The sequence below is a fragment of the Agelaius phoeniceus genome, chromosome Z (genome assembly GCF_051311805.1).
Source record: "Agelaius phoeniceus isolate bAgePho1 chromosome Z, bAgePho1.hap1, whole genome shotgun sequence".
In the NCBI taxonomy this organism is placed as follows: domain Eukaryota; kingdom Metazoa; phylum Chordata; class Aves; order Passeriformes; family Icteridae; genus Agelaius; species Agelaius phoeniceus.
Window position 1 is genome coordinate 29,636,785 of NC_135303.1, and position 23,022 is coordinate 29,659,806.

The following is a 23,022-nucleotide window of genomic DNA, read 5'->3' on the forward strand; positions in this document are numbered from 1 at the left end:
GTGGGGATAAACTTGCTGAAAATGAGTACTTTGTCTCCATGCCTTGTCACTGATGGGCACAATAGATACAGTTTATCAAACTGGTTTATGGCTTCCTTGGGAAAATCTAGGGGAAAGTTCCTGTGTATCTGGGATAAAGTCCTGTTGTGCAACTACAAAGCTGTCCAGGGGATTTTCTTCCCTCACTCAATGTCTGCAAAGCCAAGGCTGGGGATCATCCCATCAGGTGTTTGGATTAGAGCAGTTTTTGCAGCACTTTTGATGAACTCCAAGACAGCCTGGGGAAGGTCAATGGCCTGATCTTCAGGCTTAGAGTAGTCCCCCTTCCCCAGCTAAGTGCTCTAAGGTAAGGCATGCTCACCCCTCTTCATTTGCATAGTCTTCTATGATTTTTCAAAGTTGCCTTTTCCATACTCCCTCCCATAATATATATTCAGTGGGAGAAAGTAGGACAGGCACTGTATGTTTTAAATCATGTGGCACTAAAACATGCATTGTCAAAGTTGCAGACAAAACGTTGTTAAAATAAGGTGACCATCTCTAAAATCCTTGGCTGTTTTGCAATGTTCTTTCATCTCCCCATAGGATAAACACTCCCACTTGGGATTAGCTCCCCTCTGGTATTGCACTGGGGCTGCTTGAATTTTAGCAGCCATTGTCCAGTCCTGTTCCTTGACTGTTTGCCTCTGCCCTTTCTGCCAATGGTCATCACACTCACCCTCATAACTGGACGAGCCTTCACCATCCTCCTCCTCTGAGGAGGATGGATATGGCTTGGCAGAGGGGTGTGATGGCTGGCTGACCGGCACGGCCTGCTGGTGTGGGCTGTCGGTAGCCAGGATGGCTGCCTTCCACTCAGCATCATTTCCAGGTCTGGAAACCGGGTGACCAGAAGAGGCTGGGTCAGGGGTATGAAGGGAAGTGGGGCCCTCAATGGGAAGGGGTTTCTCCCCAAAAGGGGAGGCTCCTGATGCAGGGGCAATGCCCAGCACAGGAGTGTCACAGGTCACGGGAGAGGAACTCATGGAAGGCTGGGAAACGGGGAGGGCAGTGGGAGACAGTCACTCAAGATGTTGGTTCCCCCTACAGGGCCACTGCCTTTTTGTGAAGGGTGGTAAGAAAGAAAAGGAATAAAGGATGCTGGAGCATGGATTAGGGTAGGACCCAAAACATCCAGGCTAACACTGTCTTGGGTAGGAGATGGAAAGGGAGGGGAGATGGCAGAAGGCAGGTGGCTCATCTGCAACCATAGGGAGTTTCCATCTCCTGTCCTACTCTCCAGGACAAAGAGATTAGGAACACGGGGGGAGGAACACAAGAACTGGGAAGCAGGGTTCAAATATAAACTTTGAACTGCATCATAAATTAAATGAAAAAGAGTGCAGAACTTAGCAACTTTTTACTTTTCCTCTGTTTGCAGAACATAAAGTTTTGCCCCAACAGAGTCCCAAAAACCCAATGAATTAACAGAGTCTTTAGAAATGACAGGAACATTCTTAAACAACCAACAAATGAATTGTTGCAGATCCCTCTTTGTAAATTATTTCTCCCTAAGAATTAAAAACTTCCCTAACCTGCATATATACATCCTTTTCAGCCACGCTAAGCACATTCCCCATGGCTGTTCCCCCTCACCCACATGACCTCTAATGGAAAAGCACCCAGATTCTGGGCAGGCTCCCTGCTGCCCACCCTCCTGTGTGTCTGGGCAGGGGTCAGGCACACCATGTCCTGCGGGGGCTCACCAACAGAGCCGGTCCCCCTGCTGCACCAAGGGTGCTGCCTCTCCTGGCAGCCTCGCCCAAAAACACTCAGGCTTAGTGTCCGGGTCAGGCTAACCTGAACGTGTCTTCTTCCCAATGACAGCTGTCCAGCAGGTGATCGCCTGCTGCTCTCAGGGACTTCACTGAGAAAGTCCCTGCCCGGGAGGCAGACATAGCAACAATAGCAACACGCTAAAACAGGTCCCCAGGCAGGCCACCTGTGTGGGCCTGGAGCACAAGGCCACCAGAAGGCTGACAAAGGATAGTGTTGGGACAGGTTCTTGCTTGAAAATCCAAAAAACCAGGATACAGCTTCAAATACACTCCAAGAACAAGAACCAGGATGGCTTCAGGGTCCAGGACAATATCTGAGGTGAGGAGGCAGTCCGGAGGGTTAGGGCCCAATGGGAGCAGGGCAAAATGGTGCAAAGGCAGGCTTAGGGACAGCGAGAGCCATTGGGATTGACAGGGCTGAGCAATGCAGTAAAACAGGACCAACGGGGATTCAGGGAAGGGACAACATTCTAGAGGATATACATAAACAGAAATGAGGGCTGAACAGGGGTGGTCAAAGCCAATTTGCAATGGGACAACAGAACTCGGAGGGAATTAACACATGAACACAAAGGCCTGTGGGAAAGAGGCTTCTCTTGCCTTAATATTGGGATGTATTACTTATTGCACCTTTCCAAGGCTGAGGTATGATTTTATTAAATGGTCCTTGAGTCTCCAAAACTAGTTACTTGCAATATTTTTCTTAGACTTCTACAAACTGTCCTGAAAAATATATGTTAATTATTATATTTCATGATCATCTGGAAAAATCTTAGAGTCCAGTGTTCTACAAGCTATACTGTAATACAAAGCTGGCCTAAATTTATTCATATTATACCTATACACAACTTTTTTTTTATTATTTTATTTGTAAATATCCTGCCACAGACATAGACATTCTACTGAAAATCTCAGTAAACTGCTTGAAAGTTCTGGGTTTCTTCCTTCTGAGTTTGACTAGCAACAAATTCCTGCTTGGAAATTGTTCAAGACTGGAAAGAAGTCTCTTTAGTCTGGATATGTACAGGCTATCAGGGAGGCACTTTATGGGTTTTTTGAGAAGTTAAACAGTCTGGCCTCCTGGAGGCTCTCTTGTCAGGTACAATTTCCTGCTCTGCTGTCAACTCTTTCTTCTCAACTCTGTGAAGATTATAAAATTTTTTCTTCAACTGAAAATGACGGAAGTTTTTTTTAAGAAATATATATTTAGGAGGAGTACCTCATTCTTGTGTTCTCCAGAGTCATCAATACTGTGTATGTCAGTTATGTTATTGACCAAGGAATAAACAGTAACAGCATGCAAGAATTTAGACAGTCCCTCAGGTGACTTCTTGGAGGGTTTTCCAGGCTTGCAGGTTTTGTTTTTTGGTGGACTTCACACCCCTGTTGAATCCTGCTTTTGCACAATCCTACCATGTTGCTAGGGGTGGCATGTCTCCACATACAGCAAACTCATTTGTACCCACTGTGGTTAACACAGTTCAGAAATACAGAATTCAGAAGCCTTATCCCCACTGACAGCAAAGCAAAATTAGGCACAGGACCCTCAAAGAAAATATTAATTCAGAGAGAAGACCACCTAGAATTCCTTCTTCATGGACCAGCTCTGTGCACTGGGTAATAAACACAAAATTCTCAACTATGAGAATTTGTTATTGTTAAGCAAACATAGTCTTTGAAAGCTTGTGTGCTATCATAAAAAACTGTACTATATAATTGGATTAAGACATACACGTGTCAACATCTGATCATCCTCTACTGATACAGTACAGTATATACATACATACAGTACAATAAATGTAGGATTTGTTTCAGTGAGCACAGGATCAAAAATCCTGTTTACAAATCCTGGACTACAGCTTAAGCATTCAAATTGTCAGTAGTCAGTACTGAAAACATCCTTTCTACATGGTGCTATATGCTTTCTAGGTCTGTGGCCTGCAAAGAGAATTCACAGATCCATAAAAGTGCTCACTATCTTCAATTAGAAACTGACATTACATTTACAAATGTTTTTATTCCTCAAGTTGTGGTCCATTCTCTCCCAGTAGCCTTTCAGAAAAAAGGTCCATGAAACTGTCTTGTTCAAGCCTATCAGGCATTTTTAACTACTGCCCTTAAAGATGCAGGACCTTTTGAAGTTTGTATGGTAACTGAGGCATTCCCAACTCAAGAGATTATAACCCTTTACATATAATACTTAACTACAGTTATGGATTCATTAATGCCCAATTTTTCAAGTCTGCAGTTAAATGCTTCTAGCTTGACTATGATCTTCTGATTTGCTTTTATAAAATGCCTCTTTTTTTAATTTGAAATTGGTAGGTTCAAATGGCTGAACTAAAACGTAAGTCATGGCTTTTATTTATGATCAGAAAGTGCATGCTCATTTGTTTAATGTGATTAAATTCTGCTTGTCAATCCATGTCCTGACTTTCTGAATACTTTGTCCAGGAATATTTTTAGCTGCTCTCAGCACAATTGTGGGAAACTAAATGAAATGTCACTGGTTTTGAAGTATCAGAAGATATTTTTCAGCTCTTTAAATGTGCTGTGGCAGTAGGAAACATGGGATTCAACTGGAAATAACATTGAGCCAACAGTGGATGAGATAAGGTTAAATGACAAATCACTAAAGTATGGAAACAAAGGAAGGAAAGTAGCTCAATTTCTCATTTCCTTTTCTTCTTCTGCAAAATAAGTCAAAATTATACATGGCAAGCAATACTTGTAATGCTCCTAAGATCTCATTTTAACTCTGCTGAGAGCAAGCCATGAAGGCACTCTCAGTGCTTCTCCCAGTAAACAAAGCTTGCTTTGACCTCACTGTCATCGTCAGCAAACACACCAGCACTGGTGAGCTCAGCAGAAAAGCTTGTGACAGAGTAACCTTGGGATGTGAGTGACATCTGAAATGGAACAATATGCACTCCTATGTCAATGATTTTTATATTTCTACATATTTTGGAAATCATTGTTCCCATGAAGTTGTGGAGGGAAGGGAATGCTACAACCCTTGAGATCTTTCCAAGGGCTGTTGGCTCCAGCTGGGCTTCTGCATGCTCTGGTCTCACCATCAGCCCTCACAGCCCAATGCTGACTTTACTCTCTGAGTGGTAAGGCTCACCATTTCTCAAATCCCACATTGAATTCAGAACTCAGCAGCAATCACCAGCTAGCGGAGACAGCTCTTAATTTGACAGATCCTCATTTCCTTTTTTAAAAGATGATGTGGAAAACATACTCTAGGCTTATGGCTTCAGGAGTTCCCCTACAGTAGTATTTCTGGATAAGACACAACATACACTTAATATTGGTACTTTTTTATTGTTCATAAACATTCAGCTCATCAGACAGATTTTACCGCTTTTTGAGAAAAAATTCCAGAAACCAAAACATATCCAAGTGTAGAGCTGACAATGAAACACAGAAAACATGTTCTGGGTGAAATCTCTGACAGCTTTAGAACCATCAAGATACTAAGTCCAACTTTCAGAATTACACAGGGACTCCAATATATGAATTCCACTAAGAGGCAGAGCTGAATTTTTAATGCCAAACATTGCAGTGACTCTGCAAAGGCTTACTTTCTTTAAAATATGTTTTTGCTCTGGAAGTGGATGTAGATGAATCTCGATGACCCAATGAGGCAGATGTAACCAAAAAATGCTTATTGTGTCTAAGAAAAGAGAGCATTCCAAGAAGAGCAAGAGGGGACATAAAGGTGAGATTGTATGATATCCATAATCCTCCAGTTACCAAACCACTTGTCAGTGGGCCAGCACTTGGTGTGACCTCAGGAGCTCGCAGTATATGTTGCCAGCCAGCAGCTCCTAGGAGCCAGTCTAGCAATCACAAACTAGTGCCCCCATTCTTCTGTCCTCAGGCCACATGCCTTCTCCCAGCCAAAAGAAGGAGGGGTGGCACTGGTCCAGCTCCGACAGCACCTCTTCTTATGCTGGAGACACTAAGAACAGATCTGCAGGGTTTACACAGCTTTGTTCTGTAGAACAGGAACTGAACCTTTGACTCCTGAAGATATCTATCTTCAGACTATACAATCCTCATTCCAAAGATGAAAGGGCTGCTGAGGTACCATTGATTGTTTTGGAAATTATTTTCACCAAAGAATGCTGGTACTTCTCCAGTCTGAATTAACAGCCCGCCAGGGCTGGAGTCAGGAGCGTTTCTCTAATAACAGAACAAAGATATTGCTTCTTGTTTCACTTACTCCACAAATCACACAGCTTGATCGCTTGGAAAAGTTGTTGGTACCCATATTTCATTTTAGTGTATATAAAAGCACTCGCTTCCTCTGATTTGTAAGTCCAATAGTAAGTGTGAATGCTCTGAGAAAAGTCACATCAATCACATAATACATAACAGACAACTCTAGGCCTTAAGCCCATACATGATGTACAGTTTCCTTCATGATATCAGGAAGCCTACATTGCTAGTTCACAACCTGTACTAGATTTTGTCATACCTTTTGAATAACCTCACCACTTAATAAAAGGCTTCAGAGTAAGTAAAATAATTATTGCTCTCTGCTGTACCTTGTAAAAGGGAGTATTGCATCCTTCATGTGTTTAGCCTATTCCTATACTGATGTGTTTTGGCACTCATTCCTCTACATAAGGTAACAGCATTTTTCAAAATAGCACCTTCAAACACCTTCCCCATGGCTTTCTTGTATAATAACCATTCTTCCAGCCAGCACTGGCTCTGTTATGGCCACAATTGGTACAGAAGGCAGGGTGGTATTTTATGCCAGCCATCTGGCACATCATGATCATTTTGTCTTGACATTAAAATGTTTTCTTTTACAAAGTTCATGACCAAGATGTGCTTCCCTGACTTACAAATTTTTTGGCATGATGAGTTTACTGAGCTGAGGATAAATCACATGGTCATCATCATTCTTAAACAAAACAAGGGCACTTCTGGGTGTTTTTTTAAAAACAGCCTGTGTCCGCTTCTACCACATGAATGGATTCCTTTACATGAGAAGGTTTCACTTGTAGCAGTCAAGAGATTCATGAGATGCAGTTACACATGAATGTGAACACTGGAGTGCTCCAAACAAAAAAACCCCAAAAACTGGAAAACCCAAACAAAAATGAACAAACTTAAAGGAGCTACATGGTTTCTCTGGTTAGTCAAGTTCGGCTAAAGGTCTTTACACCAACCAGAGAGTCTTTGAAAGAGGAGAAGCAGAATTTTGTTTTCAATGAAGTAATTTTCTCTATTTAACTTTACGCTTTGATTTTTACTCTGGAGACTTTGGAGCACATGATATCATTACAAAATAAAGTTTTGGTGACCATGTCTCTCCGGATGAATTTTATTTCTCTCATGGTTTGTCTGAAAGGCATGGACACACACACCACACACACACTTTATTTAGCTTAGGATAAATGTGTGTCTGTCTGTCTGCGTATGTGTGAGCAGACATGCATTTGTATGCATGTGTGTTACTCCACTTCACTTTGCAGGTTTCGGTTTACAGGACCTCTGGTGGACGATCAGTCTGTCTGGAAGAAAAGTACGCCCACAAATATCACATGGAACTAGCTGGGCTTGGGCACTGGTCCAGGCAGCCTCATTTAGAGCATCAAGATCATAGAAACCTTTGGCTGGAAAATTAGAAAAAGAAAGTATCAGTTTTCATTCTGGAGACCCACATTCAACTCTTTATGGAAAATATTTTCAGGAAATACCTGTTGACTGAGCCTTTCAGTTTAAGCAAAACATATTGCTTTTGCAAATGAAAAAGAAAAGAAAGAAGCAAAAGAGTAAAAAGTATATTAAAAAGGCTGTTTTCTGTCCCAAGGGTTGAATTAAATTAACTTCAAACTGAATAATTTTGTATTGTATGAGAGTACAGAGAAAACATCATGCTGTGTGTTATGATCTGCATTTTCAGATAATTATTAACATCTTTGCATACGTACTATTATCAGCAAATTCACTTTTTGGCATTGCTTCAAGCTCTGTTTAACAAGCATGTGTTATCTGACCATGGCTATGGGTGGGAGCATATCATACTTGAGAATAGGCTCTTTGTACTGCTCTGGACAAGGGGCCCAATTTTCTTCCTGTTAGAGTCTATGTGAGTTATACTAAAAAGTGGAGTAAATCTTAGATAAGCCTAAAACCTTACAGACAAAAACTACAGTACTTTAAAGCCACAACTTCCTGTGAAGTCATTGCAGCGATGCATCTATTGTCATCTAAACACTAATCCAGCCCTACCCTCAGTTATTTTCCACTGCGGGAAGAATGACTGCTCTGAAAATTCGGAAGCATTCTTCAAACAGTCAGATGTGTTTTCAAGATTTAATTTGGGTAAAAAAAATAATCTTGTTTACTTTCATCTTGAAATGGACTTTCCTTTTGAAATGGATTTTCACATAGTGTTGTTTCAAACTGATTTGCAAAAAGGCCAGGCAGGTTGCTTAATACCTGGATTTAGATCTTAAGGATTTTCATTTGAAGTGCATGCAGAAAAAAGTCTACAAAGTCTACATGGCTCAAATTAAATACGTATTTGCTTCACCCTTCTTATTTGGTATGACAATATAGAAAAAAGATTTTAAAATCTGGTTTTTTTCTTTGAACTATTTGCTTCACCCTTCTTATTTGGTATGACAATATAGAAAAAGATTTTAAAATCTGTTTTTTTTCTTTGAACTGTTAGCAGTGGACAATTTTTGAAAGAAAAGGATTTTTGCATTTAAAAATATTCCATGGTTTCTGTCATTGGCACATGATAGAGCTCTTCATTAAAGGCCCATACAATTTTAATATGAATCATATCCAATGGTTCACATAACCACAATAAGCCTTAGATCTCTTAATATGCCTGTTCCTAATGTTCTTTTTGTTAGAAGAGCAACCAAGTAGTGTTTCTTTTCTTGGCTGAGACAAATATCCCCTCTGCTTGCAGGAAATGAATGTGTATTTTCTGTACTTTGGAAAGTTTATGGAATATTAAAAAAAAAAAAAAAAAGAGGAGAGGGAGAAAGAGAGATGACTTTCTCCTTGCAGGCATGTGTTAGGCATTCCACAAACAAAACACTGTGTAATGAAGGCAGTGGTTGTCTTCCCATGACACTTGAGTTTTCAGAAAAAGATTTATATAAGTTATAAAAAGTTTTATGTAAGCAGTTAATATTTCTGAGCTTTTTTTGAACATTGTCTATTTCATTCAACAACAGGGGTAATCCCTCCCCCCCTGAGCTAAGAAACTGTGAGACATGCAGTACATGCATGTGGTCTGAAGGTCAGTTATAGCATTTACCACATGATCAAGAGTAAGTCTTATGGAAAAAGAGCAACACTGAGATTATTTTCTCAAAGCCAGGAATATGAGGCAGCTGCAGGGGGAACAACAGTTTTAGCTCAAGCTACAGAACTGATCAGTCTTGCATCAGCAGGCATTTAGGGACAGATGCTGGAAGCAGGTCAGTATCCCCAGAGGAACTGTGGGCACACACCTCACAGGAGATTGGAGGCGCCTGTGATATGACTCATTGAGTAAATGAGACAACTTTCTGATTCATATCTGGGAGCCTTCTGCTAGATTGTTTTCTCAAAGAGTGGTTGTCTTTCTGCTTTCACTCCTTCAAAATAAGAATAGTGTATTTCAAAATAACCTGATTTGCCTTTTTGCATCCCCCTCTTTCACATGGAATTCTCATTTTCTCCATCTGTTTTACCACACAATGTGTAATAATTAAAAAGTGCTTAACATCTTAAAAGGCAAATACAATGAAGATGTCTTTTGAACACATCTTTTACTGCAGATTCAAGTATGCCACTTGGCATCTGTTAACCAAGTTCCGGTTTTATATTAATTCACTTTAATTAACTTTGATTATTATTTTGAACATCTGGTTAGTGTTCTCAGTGATCCTACTCTCTTCAGCATGTCTTCTGAGGACATATTTCTTTGTACTGCTGTAAACTGATCTAGTGTACGACTCTTTTACAAGTGACTTGTAGGAGACTTTGTCTACTTTTCCAGACATTTTGGGAAGCTGAGGGAAATTGTGGGGAATTAAAAAAAAAAGTGTGTGTGAATTAAATGCCTGTGAGGAAGTGGTCCAAACTTGGCCCAAAGTAGCTCAGACCAGCTGGCAGGGCCAGGGAAAGCATCCAGCAAGAAAGATGAAATAACTTTATGTGGGAATGGGAAGTCCTGGAAACAGCTTCCAGGCAAAGCATGGATAGGATTTCCTTTACATCCTAGAGTGAACATACGACCCTCAGATACATATGACAGCCCATCTGTGGGGATGCTGGGGATCATCAGTGTTCATTGACTTGAAGAAGTGGAATCTTAGGAAACAGAACCCACAGCACAAACACGTAAAATTGGAAAAAATTAATTGTTTACTTTGTACTACATATATATTTTTCTCCACTGAGTTTATATTACAGTGTCTCAAAATGAAAGCTTCTCAGACCTGTAAATAAAAAGGGATCAATACGGGCTGTTGACTGTAGAAGAATCTGGCTGAAGTATCTACACCTATGTTGCCTGAGGCTATTTTATTTTAATGATTCTGTGTCATGTCTGCATGTTATTCTTGGATGTTTTTGCTCGTTTTAAGAAATGCCTGTGTTAAAAGAAGTCAAAAAGTAGTAGTGTAGCTGTGAAGCAGGTTGCTAATCTATTTGTGTTTTGATTCAGGACACATTGGCACATGGAGGGGAATGTCCCAGGAGCCATGTTCCATAGATAATGACTACTTTTACTTTCAAGACTTTATTATTATTTTTAAGGTTTCCTTCTGTGAAGCAGAAGGAAAGCTTAAAACAAGATCTTGACAGTAAACTGGAGAACAAAGTACTTGCAAACTGTTTACCTATTGCTTTAAAATATTTTTTTAATTCCTCACACTTTTTTGCTCATCTCTCTTAATTTGGTCTGTAGCTTACCTTGCACAGTTCTGACTTCAGGTTTTTTGGGTTCTGGCCTTCTCAAGGGCTTGGGAAGGTTTTCATTCTCCTGGTGCCATTTTTTCAGGCATTGTGGCTCATGTATACTAATAGATTTTGTTCCATACTCACGGCCACATATGTAGCAAATCACTGTTGGTGGCCGTCTTATCACTTTTGCCTGCAAATAACAACCATGAAGAAGAATAAACATTGTTTTCAATATTCATTTTGAATCAGAATGACTTTGTATGAAAGCAATCATGTAGATAAGGAATGTGTTATCTGTGAAATCTGTGTAACTGGTTTTTTCAGTCTGGTATCGTTGGGAATCAGTCCTGAGGCTTGTACGAGATACTGCCTCATTAAGTGGGCACCTGGAACAGGCAGGTTTCTTATGCAGATGCTGGGATGACTGATGGGTGTGACTAATCTATACTTAGCTGTGTTAAGTTTCCTCTCTTTTATTTTCATACCTGCAAGTTCATGAAAATGCTAAGTCTTCACATGCAGAAACAACAGCTCTGCTTCATCAGGTTGCAATGCAATATCCATCTTAAATGGCTGAAGCCATTTTTTACTTACAAAGTAGACGTAAAATGGAAAGCAGCAACAGAAGCTTCATCTGCTGAACTCTTGATGTCTAGTACAATAACAGAAAGACTCCATCTTCTACCAGAACACAGCTCAAAGCGCTGTGTCCAGCCTTAGTATCGCTCTTAAGCAGGACAGTGAGGGCAGCACTCCCAAGAGATGATTGTGGATCTTTACATCACTTTTGACAGAGATTAGTTATCTGGTGGAATTCTTGGCCTTCAAAGATTAAAACCAAGCCAGGATATTTCAGGATGAGGGGCAAAAAAGAAACTGCTGTTTGTTTATCCCAAAGGCCTTAGTGTGAACCTTGCCAGTGACTGCAGCAAGGGCAGAACTGGACTCTAAGCAAGTCATTGTTTCCACACTGAAGATCTGCTTTTGTTCTCAGAGGAAAACAGCTCAACAACAGAAGAAAAAGATTCCTAAACCCCAAACCTCACAAATACATAATCTAAGGCTGAAAAATGTATAATTACTGTGGTATTGCAGATTATGGACTCAGCTGTGTCCTTAGGCGTGTCTTGGGCTACGCGTGGTGTCAGTACCAGCCGTGCTCAGGAAGTAGGATAAAAACATGCTGCAGAGAAGAACTCTGAGGCACACAGATGGGTTTCACAACTGCCAGCACTTCCTACACTTCTGACTGCAGAATACCAGTAAGAGATGAGCTATCCCTGCCCTCCTCAAGTTAGACAGACAGCCATGCCAGACCAAATACAGGAAACCTTTCTCACTCAAACAAGAGTAGTGGGGGTTTCATTTTTTCCTCTGCTGCTGTGTAAGACAAAGCATAACCTGTTCCCGTATTTATGACTCTTTCTGTCAGCCCATCAATGTGTTCACGAAATTCTGGGCAGCTCTTCTTGTATTTATGTTACAGTCTGAAAATGTCATTAGTGAACGATCTGCATAAGATTGCCTTCCTGTATCACACATGTAATCTCACTTACATGAAAGAAATACTACTCTATAAAGTGTATTTTTTCTGGGAAAAGTTGGACTTCATCTGGAAAGTTCTCACAATGTCTTGCAACATAACATCCAAAGACGGGCTCTCCAAGGACATTTTCACATCCTCTTGACTTACAAATGGAATTTCCTTGCTATCTTTGATAACACAGTATTTTATATAAGCATATTTTCTAATATATATAAAAATACAGCCTTCTTCTCCTATTTTTTTGATGAATACAACAACAGCTATTTTAAAAACATCTTATAACTTTTCATTATCAAATTTCAGTTACTTCTTTACTTCAAGTTGTGAGCTAGAACTTGTCTGATTTTAAAGTACAACTCTGGGTCCAGATACGAAGTCTTCTGAAGACACTATATGTTTATTTGTAGGCTCTGGAGAGTTTTAGATAAGGAAACTACAATCGAAACTCCTGAGGTCAGAGAACTCTTTTTAGTGTGCATGCCTGCTGTGAGTATGGTTATACTATTTTAGAAATTTCTTAAAAAATGCTAGGTGTAAAATCATTGGGAACACACTTTCCCCATGAGTTCTCATTAGCTGGGTTCCTGCCATTCATTTAAACAGTTACTTATTGGCTACAAACTAGGAAAGAGCAATTTGACTTATATTCAGATTGTAGGGACTCTTCTATGGTAACATAATAAGAAAAAGGAATCCTAGTGCAAATGCAGAAATCTTTTCAAGTAGAAATATCTGTCTTTTGCAATTGCCACAATTAAAACTGGTACAGAATCAACAGGAGAAAGCAGAATTAATTAAAAGAAATCAGATCACTCTTAGGATAGAATTATTTTTATTCCAGAAAAATACTGAGATTGACCCATCACCACACATACAATTATATACACAAATTTTTCTCTGCACACATGTTTAAAACCTGAAAGAGATTAGCCTAACAATTGGTAGTAACAGATTTTTCTTTTTTTAACTGTGGAATCCAAGATATGATAAGCTTTACTTGGAATTTCTGCAGCTGATGATATTTACCCTTCATTTCTTTTTGTTTTCAGTGTGTCTATCCCAAATGTAACATCTGGAGGCCTGCAGTTTGAAACTAAACTATTTTTGGAAACACCACAATTTTCCAACCCAAACTACTCACAGGCCAGTGGCTAGGCTGTCTGTTCACTGCTTTGTTTTTAACTTTCAAAAAGGGTTGTAGGGAAGGTCTGTTCCTGAGGATATGTGTTATTATAAAAATACCTACAAATACCTAACAGCGTAGTTAGGCTTTCCTCTGGTGTCTCAGTATTTTCTTTTTTACTCCAAGACTGCTAAGTATGTCTGCGTGACTATGAATGAAGTTATTTAGTTCAGAGGGCTATGCAACTATGTATTTTCAATAGACCTGACATTACTTAAGGTTAGCCCCAGGCTGCTGTTATGGTGTTACATGAGGTCAAATCCTTCCATACTGCACAAAGCTTTTTATTTCTTCTTAAGTACACACAATAAGACTGAATCCCAAACTTCCCTACATAAATATTTATCATCCAGGACTGCACACACCTCTTCCCTTCTTATTTGTTTAATTATCCATTTATTTTAATGGGAAGGGGGGGGCATCCTGCTCTGCTATGGAGCTCTTGTCATAGACTTGAACTGCCCATGGATTAGAGGCTCAGGAAAAGAATGGTGCAAGCACTTAGCAGCAGCAGTCTATTGTATGAAAGCAACCCTTTCCACACATTCCTCTCAGCCAAGTAAAAGACGTTTTGCATAAGGATCACGGACAAGGTATATGGTTCTCATGACTATCCAAAGCTGTCACTCCACTTCACAGCCTACAATAGCACTCATGTTAGGATCATATGCCTTGAACAGCAAGGTAATTCTGCAAGATTATGCATACAATTAAAAATATTACTCCACTGGAAGCATGAAATATCCCATTTTGCTCCTGATGTGCTTTTTTTAAAATTGAGTACGTCAGTACAATGAATAGCGCATCCATGTACAAGCAAAGGAAGGAAGGACACAGTCATTCCCAATGATAACACTCAGTAAGCTTCATTCAAACCACCCATTCACTGTCCATTCTCATCTACATTTCTATATTTGCAAATTTATTTGTCAGTATTCTCTAGGAAGGTATTGAAAACCACTGCAATGAGGCAAAAAAAGCTCATCATTGACTTTCCAAGTTCATTAGAATTATAGTGCACCTGAAGAAGCCTTCCCTTTACCAAGATGCTACATGGCTTTAGGCTAGAGCAAAATACAACATCAAAGCTCTTGCTACACAATTTTTCAAGACTTGCACTGTGTTAAAATGCATTACAATTCAGCAAAGGAACATCAGTGAAATCTTTTTAGGTAGTTAAGCAGATAAGAAGAAAACAGCAGATGGCAGCACCATCTAATAGGCTTTTAAGATCAGCATTATCTATTGTCAAAAACCCCATAACTCATATACATACAGCAAGTTATCGGCGCTCACTTACACATATCACATATTTTTGTCTATGACTTGCACTAAAACAGAGTCTGTGTTCTACAATAGAACACAGACTCCGTTTTAGTGCAAGTCTGAGTTTCAGTAGCTGCAGACACCACTTCCATTGTTTGGGGTATCACAGCAGAGTCCAAAGCAGAATTTCTGAGCTGATGTGACCCTTGAGAGTCTCTAAGCAAATGCTGTTATTCTACACAGCCAGATGTGATTAACTCAGATGTGTTCATTGATTCTGAGAGCGAGGACAGGTACTGGAGGAGATAGCTTACAGAGGCTGTTCAGTCTCCACCTCTAAAGACATTTAATGCAGAACTGAGAAAGAGTTTGTCAGTAATGATACTGGCATACTTGATGCCACACTTGCTGAAGGGGAGAGAGTCCAGGGTGTACAGGCAGAGGCATACAGGGAGAAGTGCTTGCAGTTGTAAAGTTAAAATGCACTTTACATGATATATCACTAAATCAGTCAGAACTTTATTTTGAAAATAAGGAAAATCCAGGTTTTTCGTTTAGGGCATTTTTCACTGCATAAATTTATTTAACAGTAGCACTAATTCTCTTAAATACATAAGGGCTGGGTGGTTTTTTTCAGTTATTGCTTTCCTCTGATGTTCTGCTGAATCAGGACTTTAGGCAAGTACTTAAATAATTCACTGTCACAGTGAGTAAGTCTGTTAGATGAGACAGGGACTGCCCCAAATGCTTTCCAGCCAGGACCAGAACAGTAGCCATTTCACTCCACCACTAGTGTAGCACTATTTTTTAACAGTATTAATAAGCAGCTGAGTAGCTGGTAAGGTGAGCAAAATGAAAACCATATGCTGGAAAAAGAGGAAGACTTTAGTGGAGACACAGACCTTGACCATGTTCATAATTAATCTGCAGTTATTCCATAAGCCTAATGCTTTTCCACATCCTTCAATGTGTGTTTTCCATACCTTTCAAAATGTTCAACAGGAAATGAGGATTCTCTCACAGAGAATTTAAATCTACAGGAAAGTGGCTTCCTTTGACAGCTTCTTATAAGTTGTCTGCAAGTCCTGAGGAACCCCTTGGATCACAGGACATTTCTTTCAATCTTCCCATCACATCTGTACCTTTAATGCATAATTCTGTACTAAAGAATAGACCTCAAGAGATGTAAAATTCATTATCTCTTCCTGAAAGTCATTGTTAATAATAAAGTCCTTCAAAGTCAATTACAAACTGCAAGCTGTACAGCCTCATTAGTTCTGCTGCAACTGATGAACTGTAACTGCTTGAAAGTAAATGAGGAAACCTGTTGTTCACACAGAAGGAAGAACAGATTTTAACAGATTTCATTTTGGCTCTGCAGAGCTCACAGAAGTAAAAAGTGGCAATAATGTTGTTGTTCAACAAGTCAGCAGATGTGAGTGAATCCACAAGGGGAGCAGATACGTTGTGCAAGAGGGTAACATTTTTTACAGATCACTGTCAGTGCCAAACCACACTCTAAACTTTTTTTTTTATGGGACCATAATGATAGAAAATTGCCCTCACCTTCTGTTTTATAATCTACAGAATTATGTGTGATAGATTAAACTCTCTGCTTCACACCCATGCCTTTCATTGAACAATCACCTTTAGAGCAATGACAGTTCTTTGGGAAAGAGCACAATGTAGTATAAACAGCATCATTTTTCCTACAACTATAAATGCAGCTGTGTAGCACTTTGAACTGCTTGTGGATAATGTAAAATTTGCTGATAAAAGCAAATTTGCCAAATATATATCAATTTTCCAAAATGTATCAATCAGTGGCCTCATAGACCATAATAAATATATTCACCAAAATATATCAATTAGTGGCTTCATATAGCATAATAAAAAGGGACTCCTGAAGTCTTTAGTCTCATGTGAGCTAGGGTAATGCTATTATCTTAATTTTACTCAGCAGCTGGTAAACTGACATGTTACACACTTTGCCTTCTAAAGCATCTTAAGAAATGCTCTGCATAGCATTGCATTCCTTTGGTGACTGAGAGATCTAAATCCCATTTTCGAAAGTAATGTAGGCAATCAGGATTCCAGCCCACATTAAAAAAAAAAAAAAAAAAAGAAAAAAAAAGGCCATTTAATTTGGACACTGGGCCTAAATTTAGACAACTATCTTACAAAACTCCTGGCCAAAAGACAGCTTGTGCAGAAACAAATGCAAAAAAAAATATCCAATTTTCCAAAACTCTATGTAGCTTTTGGATAATGTGAATCAGCTTCTTTATTCTTGGATCCTGAATCAAATTCAGTGGAAAAAAATGTGCAGTCTTATTTATTTTGTTGTTGTTATACCCAGAACTGCTGCCTTTGAACATGCAGTCCTCAGTAAACTGGTGTTGCATGCCAAGGTTAAGAATAACAGTAGAATATGAAAATCATGTTTTGAAGAGCTTGCAGGACAATGAAACACTGCATTTCATGTTAACTCAAGAAAAATACCTAACATCTCCTAAAACATACGACATCCAAACCTTGCCTGATCTGCTCAGTAGAATCTCCTAGGGAACTAAATCAAGCAATGGTCCCTCTTGAGGATATAACTCTTAAACTCCCAAAGATAACCCAATTACTCCCATTCAAAAGGAAAATCAGAATAAATAGGAATAAGTAGTTTCCCTTATTCCCTTCCCAGTATTTCTCTTTTCTTTATCCTCTATTTAGCAGAGAAAAATTTGCATGCAGTTAAAAGCTCCTTCTGAAGAAAAGTGATTTTAAATTTGATGGCAAGCCAATCTCCCCTGTAATGCCAAGCATCAAGATGCATGCACACCCTTTCATACAGCACATGGTTAGCAATTTACCTGGTCTGATACAGCTGGTGCAGCCCTGCTCATTCCTTGACGGGCCTCAGATGGATCACCATTTGCTGGGCCAGGTCCAGATCTTGGTGCTTTACCAGATTTACTAGCAGCAGCACTTGGTAGCCTCGCACTGCTGCCACCTCCTTTGCAGCACCTTTCGTGCACAGGGAGACGGTCAGGAAAAAAGGTTCGGCCACACTTCCTACAGGGCACCAGCTGGGCTTGAGCACTATAATAAGCTGCTTCATTTTCATCTGCAAGTGTATAGGAACCAGAACCAGTAAGGACCTCAGGTTTCCTGGGCTCTGGCCTTCTAAGGTGCTTTGGTAGCTGATTGTTCTCAATACGCCACTTCTCTAGGCACTTAGGTTCATGTATAGCAATAGACTGTGACCCAAATTCTCTGCCACAGATATAGCATACCTTGAAGGGAGGTCTTCTTGGTGTTTGAGACATGTCTGAAGAATTTGACTGTTGTGATATTATTGCAGTGCCTGGTCACCTTTTCTGGGATCCAGATTCCTAGATGTACTACTTTGGGAAAAATTCTGGGAAGATCTGGAACATAAGATCGTGAAACTTGCTCTAAAGGCAAGGTGTTAGAGATAATAATAGGGGCTTCTTCAGCACTTGATAGACTACTACAAGTTTTGTTCACATTGTTTTTCTTGACATATGTTTCCATGAAGAGTATCACATTTCAGGAAACTTCTCTCTCTCCTACACATAAAGAGCTTGGGAAAGTCTGGTATTCAGAATGATTCTACATCTTCTTAATCCATTTTCATGAGCCAAAATATATTAGGGACTTCAAAGCTGGAACACTGAACCTTATGCCTGCTTCAGTAGAGAAGGGGGTTTCTGTGTGTTATCCTTTTGTCTTTTGTTCTACACGACCCTGAAACAAATGAAATTAGTATAAATTAATAAATGCATTCTCTCTAGTTGAGGTTACCAACCACTGGTTTTATCACAAGGCACAATTAACCTTACTAATCTATTGTATTTTTAAATAGGAGATATATAACATCAAATATATTCTTATCTGTAGTGATCAGCTGAACAATGTAAATCTGAAATCCTGGTCCCAGAGGATTGTAAAATCACAAAGGACATGAAATAAGATGTGTTTGCACAAACTGAAACTGATGACATGCAAGTGGTTTGGTGTATCACCAATATGCTTTATTTTCAGTTTCTGATAGAACTGGTATTTCTGACAGTCTTCGAAGTCGATACTTAAATATCATTTCCCTGTATCCAGAGACGTAAGAAAAAGTCTCTCAGTAGAGAGATGTCAATGTCCAATCTACAAAGGGACAGTAAGAAAGGAAAGTGTTACCAGTCAATCTATTGGTTGAAAGAGATAATTTAGCCCCTTAATTCAGCACTTGTGGTGTCACAAACTCTGTGACCAGTCTTGATTGTCCTAGTACAAGAGTGATATTAATGAAACGGAGCAGGTTTCTTAATAAGGCTTACTGAGGTGCTTTGGGGGCTGACGTACGTGCTGGATGAGAGAGAAAGGACACTGCATTTGTTCAGTCTCCAGATATTACTAAATATGTTTCAGTTTTTCAATGTCCAGTCTATCCCTGTAAACAGATAAATTTGTGCTTTATCCCTTAAATGTTCATTTCTTACAGTATTTTGGGCTGGTCCTCCAAAGACTAGAAAATATAATTTAGACCATACACATGTACTGCAGAGGCTACTGTTTAAATTGCATGGTAAAATAAAAAAACAAACTAGCACATCACATAGATAGGTAACTGCCAAGGACAGTCTACTTCATCTGTGATAGAAGAAATATGTGGCTGAAGTCATCTTGCCCTTACTGAATATTCCAGACTTTATCTCAATCCTTCCAAAATTGTGGGGGATTCATAATACACAAACATATCCACACCGGCAGCCTTGGTGTCTTGGTTCACTTCCTTTGCTGCAACCTGGATGTTTTTACTGCTTTTTTTGCCATGTCACCTTTCAAGACTCTGTTTCCACTCAACAGCCTTTTCACCCTCCTCTGTCCCACCTCTAAACCCATGGGCTGACTTTTACTATACCCAACTGCAATGACACAGTTTTGTCATTAATTTTGAGATGACAAACTTAAACTTTGTCTGTGTTACTAAGAAGCAATTGAGCTTATTCTAGTCTCTTACAAATATTCTAGGGGGTACCTTAAGTATGGGGGCAACAGTGAGAAAACAAGTTGTCATCAGGTTCATGTGAGTAGTCATCCTTTTGCCTAGCACACAAAGATGTTTAGATTGCTGCATTGACACTGCTTGCTTAAATACTTACAAAGCTGGATATTTCTGGGACACTTGGGATACTTTCTTATTTTACAGATAATTCCTGTGAAGCTTGTATTTATTTGTAGGAAAACTGGAAAATGTGAAGATCATCAGACCCAGTCTGTGATTTGTGCTGGAACAAATCTGTGAGCAAGTATGTTGTAGCTAGCTGTTAAAAATAAAATTTTTGAGGACCATTATACTTGGTGCATTCAAAGCTAACACCTCATCCAAAACCGTATTAGATAACCGCAGTCAGCTGAAAAACAGGCTAAAGTGTGTGCCTGTCGTATCCTCTCATGTCTGAAGCTATCAGGTGTATCAGGTGCACATAATATACGCTGATGGTTACACAGAACTACAGCACCGGAATTTTTAGTTCAGATATCAAAATAACGGGTTCAGCAGTATGTGAAATTTAAATATGCAAACTAGTATTTAGGCTACTGTACTGCAAGGCTGTTTGAAAGACTGGGAGAGTTTCCAAGGAGGGTGGCCCGTTGGATGAATCCAAGTTGGGAAACAGCCAAGCTCTTTAGGAGGATGAAGGGAATGGAGAGCCAGGGAAACATTAAAGGGTCATGAAGGCAGCGGAGATAAGGGTTATTGGCAGGTCACAGGAAGGGAGCATAAGAAAGTTCAGTAACATTTCAGGGAACTTCTGAACTTTGCAAGGTCCTATTTATGTCCTATTTATTGATTTATGTCAAAAAGAAACTTTCTCATACCTGAGAGGATTCTTAAAGCAACAGTGAACACTGAACTGCCATATGAAGAATGTTAGGTGACTAAATCTGTTGCCATTAGGAATGAATCAGTCAATAAAAGATGCTATAAACAATCTATTAACAATATAACCTATTGTTGGATTTCCAAGCTTGCTATTGTAAATACTTCATAAGAGAATTATGCTTCCTTGTGGGGATTACACCATTTGGTCTACATTTATTCCTGCCAACTTCACTGTTATTATTTGGAAACTTCCTATAAATTCAGTGTGAAATGAAAAGGCATATGAGCAGTTCAAATCTTCTCTCAAGCTCAGTGGTAAAGATGTGGGAGTAAATCAGGACTGGGATTTAACAATTCAAAACATAAAACTTTCTTATGTTTTTCTTTTTAAAATGTTGCAGTATGTTTTAATAAAGCAGGAAGGTACAGTTGATCATTTCATATAGCTATGGGAAAACATTTCTCTCCTCTGCAATTCCAATGAGGACAACACTTAAAAACAATTTCATGAACTGCAGTGACGTCACTTACAACTATAGAGAAATTCAATGTAATTAAAAGCAAATTAAATACTATGTCTAGTTTAGAATCAGGATAAGAGCTTCAGTCTAATCAAAATAGAACAGAATGATGAGAGCACAAGCAGCTCAATACCTCTATCATTTTCTTGTCCTGAAGTGGGAACGGGAACTCTTGCACACAGTTTTTGAACTTCACCTAATCAATTGCAACAATATTGCAACAACAGCAACCATAGCATTATTAACCACACCTGTGGTTCTGTTGTTTCAGAAATTGAAACAACATCATTATTAACAACGCTTCACTTATGCTGCCTTCTTTTCGCCCTCCTGTGTGATTCAACCTATAGAAGTGGAAACTTTTTCCCTGAAACAGCCTTCGTTATGTCTTGTTTCATGTCAGTGTTGGAACTTGGAAGCAAAGTTGACACATACGTTTCCTATTTCCTGTATGCAGCTCATTTCTGAAGAGCGACCCTCTCTGTTTTTCATCTCTCTTGATTCTTTCATGTAAACAATTCCTCAAAAACCATTATAAAGTCATTTTATAAGCCTGGATTCCTTGACTGAATTGAAAAAAACATACTTGTGTTAGCTAGGGGATTAAACTGGCTGTTTCCAATGAATCCGCAACACTACTGCTTTTGACTTAGCTAGAATTCCACACGGAGACCTCCCAGCTATAACAAAAACAGAGTTTACCTTATGGAAGAACACATTGCATGAAGCTTCCTACCACCAGGACATAACCACGCTTATTCAATGGAAAAAATACTGGAACAGCTGTGAGAATTTGGGGATTCTGTTTATGTACAGTTTATGGATGCTGACTGTATCACAGCCTTTCCATGTGTAGCTGTATCAGACTGTAAACTCTGTTTAATCTATATGGCTGGTTTAGTGTCACTGTTCTAATCTGCTAGCACAGAAAGATAAGTCCTTGCACCAAATAAACACAGAACTTTCAAGCTTACAAGTCAAAAGTGCCCCAAGAACCTCTTAGACATATTTGACTCCATCTAAAAGCAGAGACAATTAAAAAAAACAAATCCCCTTGGACATGCTTGGCTTCATCTAAAAGCAGAGACAACTTCCAGGAAGACCATAAACAGGCAAAGTAAGCAGTGGGAACCAAATACTTTGCTATTTTTTTTAAGTGCTTGATAAAGCTGAGAAGGATTTATATGGAATACTTGCTTCAGGTGACAGTGGCTTAAATCCATAAGGCTCTTTGGAGAGGTCATCTATAATTGTAGAATGCTTACAAAAATCAGGACTCCCATAACAGAGTTATAAGAATGTCTGCATAAGTTGATCTGCTTGAGGGAGAGGATAAAAGGATACACAGACACATAAATGAAGAGGAAAACATATGGGTTCAAAATGGTGGCAAACACAAAAGCCTGGCAGAAGCTCAGCTACAGATAGATTGTCAGCGCCAAAAAAAGAATAGACTAATTTTAGCTTGCAGAATGGAACTGGTTCATCCATTATCTTGGATTCAAAAACACTTGGTTGTGTGTACCCTTGTTTATGTAAAACATCACTTCACTCTGAGTTTTCCCTTTGTTTTCCCTTTGTTCAATACTACCCTCAGTGTTGTATACTTATTCTGCCTGTCCACCATGCAGTGCTTGGAACCAAAGCTTTCTGTTTGTGACACCACTTTGTTATGTGGGTCATTTCATAAGGGTAATTAATTTACATTGGATTAAATTCACAAGTATCCTAAAAGAAAGGATTTTACTTGTAATACCTAACTGTACTGTTATATAAATTGGAAATGTCTCAAATAGCTTTAAGTGAGAAGCAACAAGCAAAAGCTTCTTGTACAAGGGCACCCAGAGATCCTGGTT

General features: G+C 39.3%; 1 protein-coding gene across 1 annotated transcript; it reads right to left on the reverse strand.

The window, feature by feature from the left end:
• Positions 1 to 5,191: 5,191 nt before the first annotated feature.
• On the reverse strand, positions 5,192 to 18,494 carry ZNF475 (zinc finger protein 475). The gene is made up of 3 exons (XM_054652840.2): positions 17,614 to 18,494; positions 10,764 to 10,944; positions 5,192 to 7,453 (listed from the first exon to the last, which is right to left on the reverse strand). The coding sequence occupies exons 1-3, from the start codon at positions 18,067 to 18,069 to the stop codon at positions 7,302 to 7,304; spliced, it is 789 nt and encodes a 262-aa protein (XP_054508815.2). The 5' UTR covers positions 18,070 to 18,494; the 3' UTR covers positions 5,192 to 7,301.
• Between the last annotated feature and the right edge of the window lie 4,528 nt (positions 18,495 to 23,022).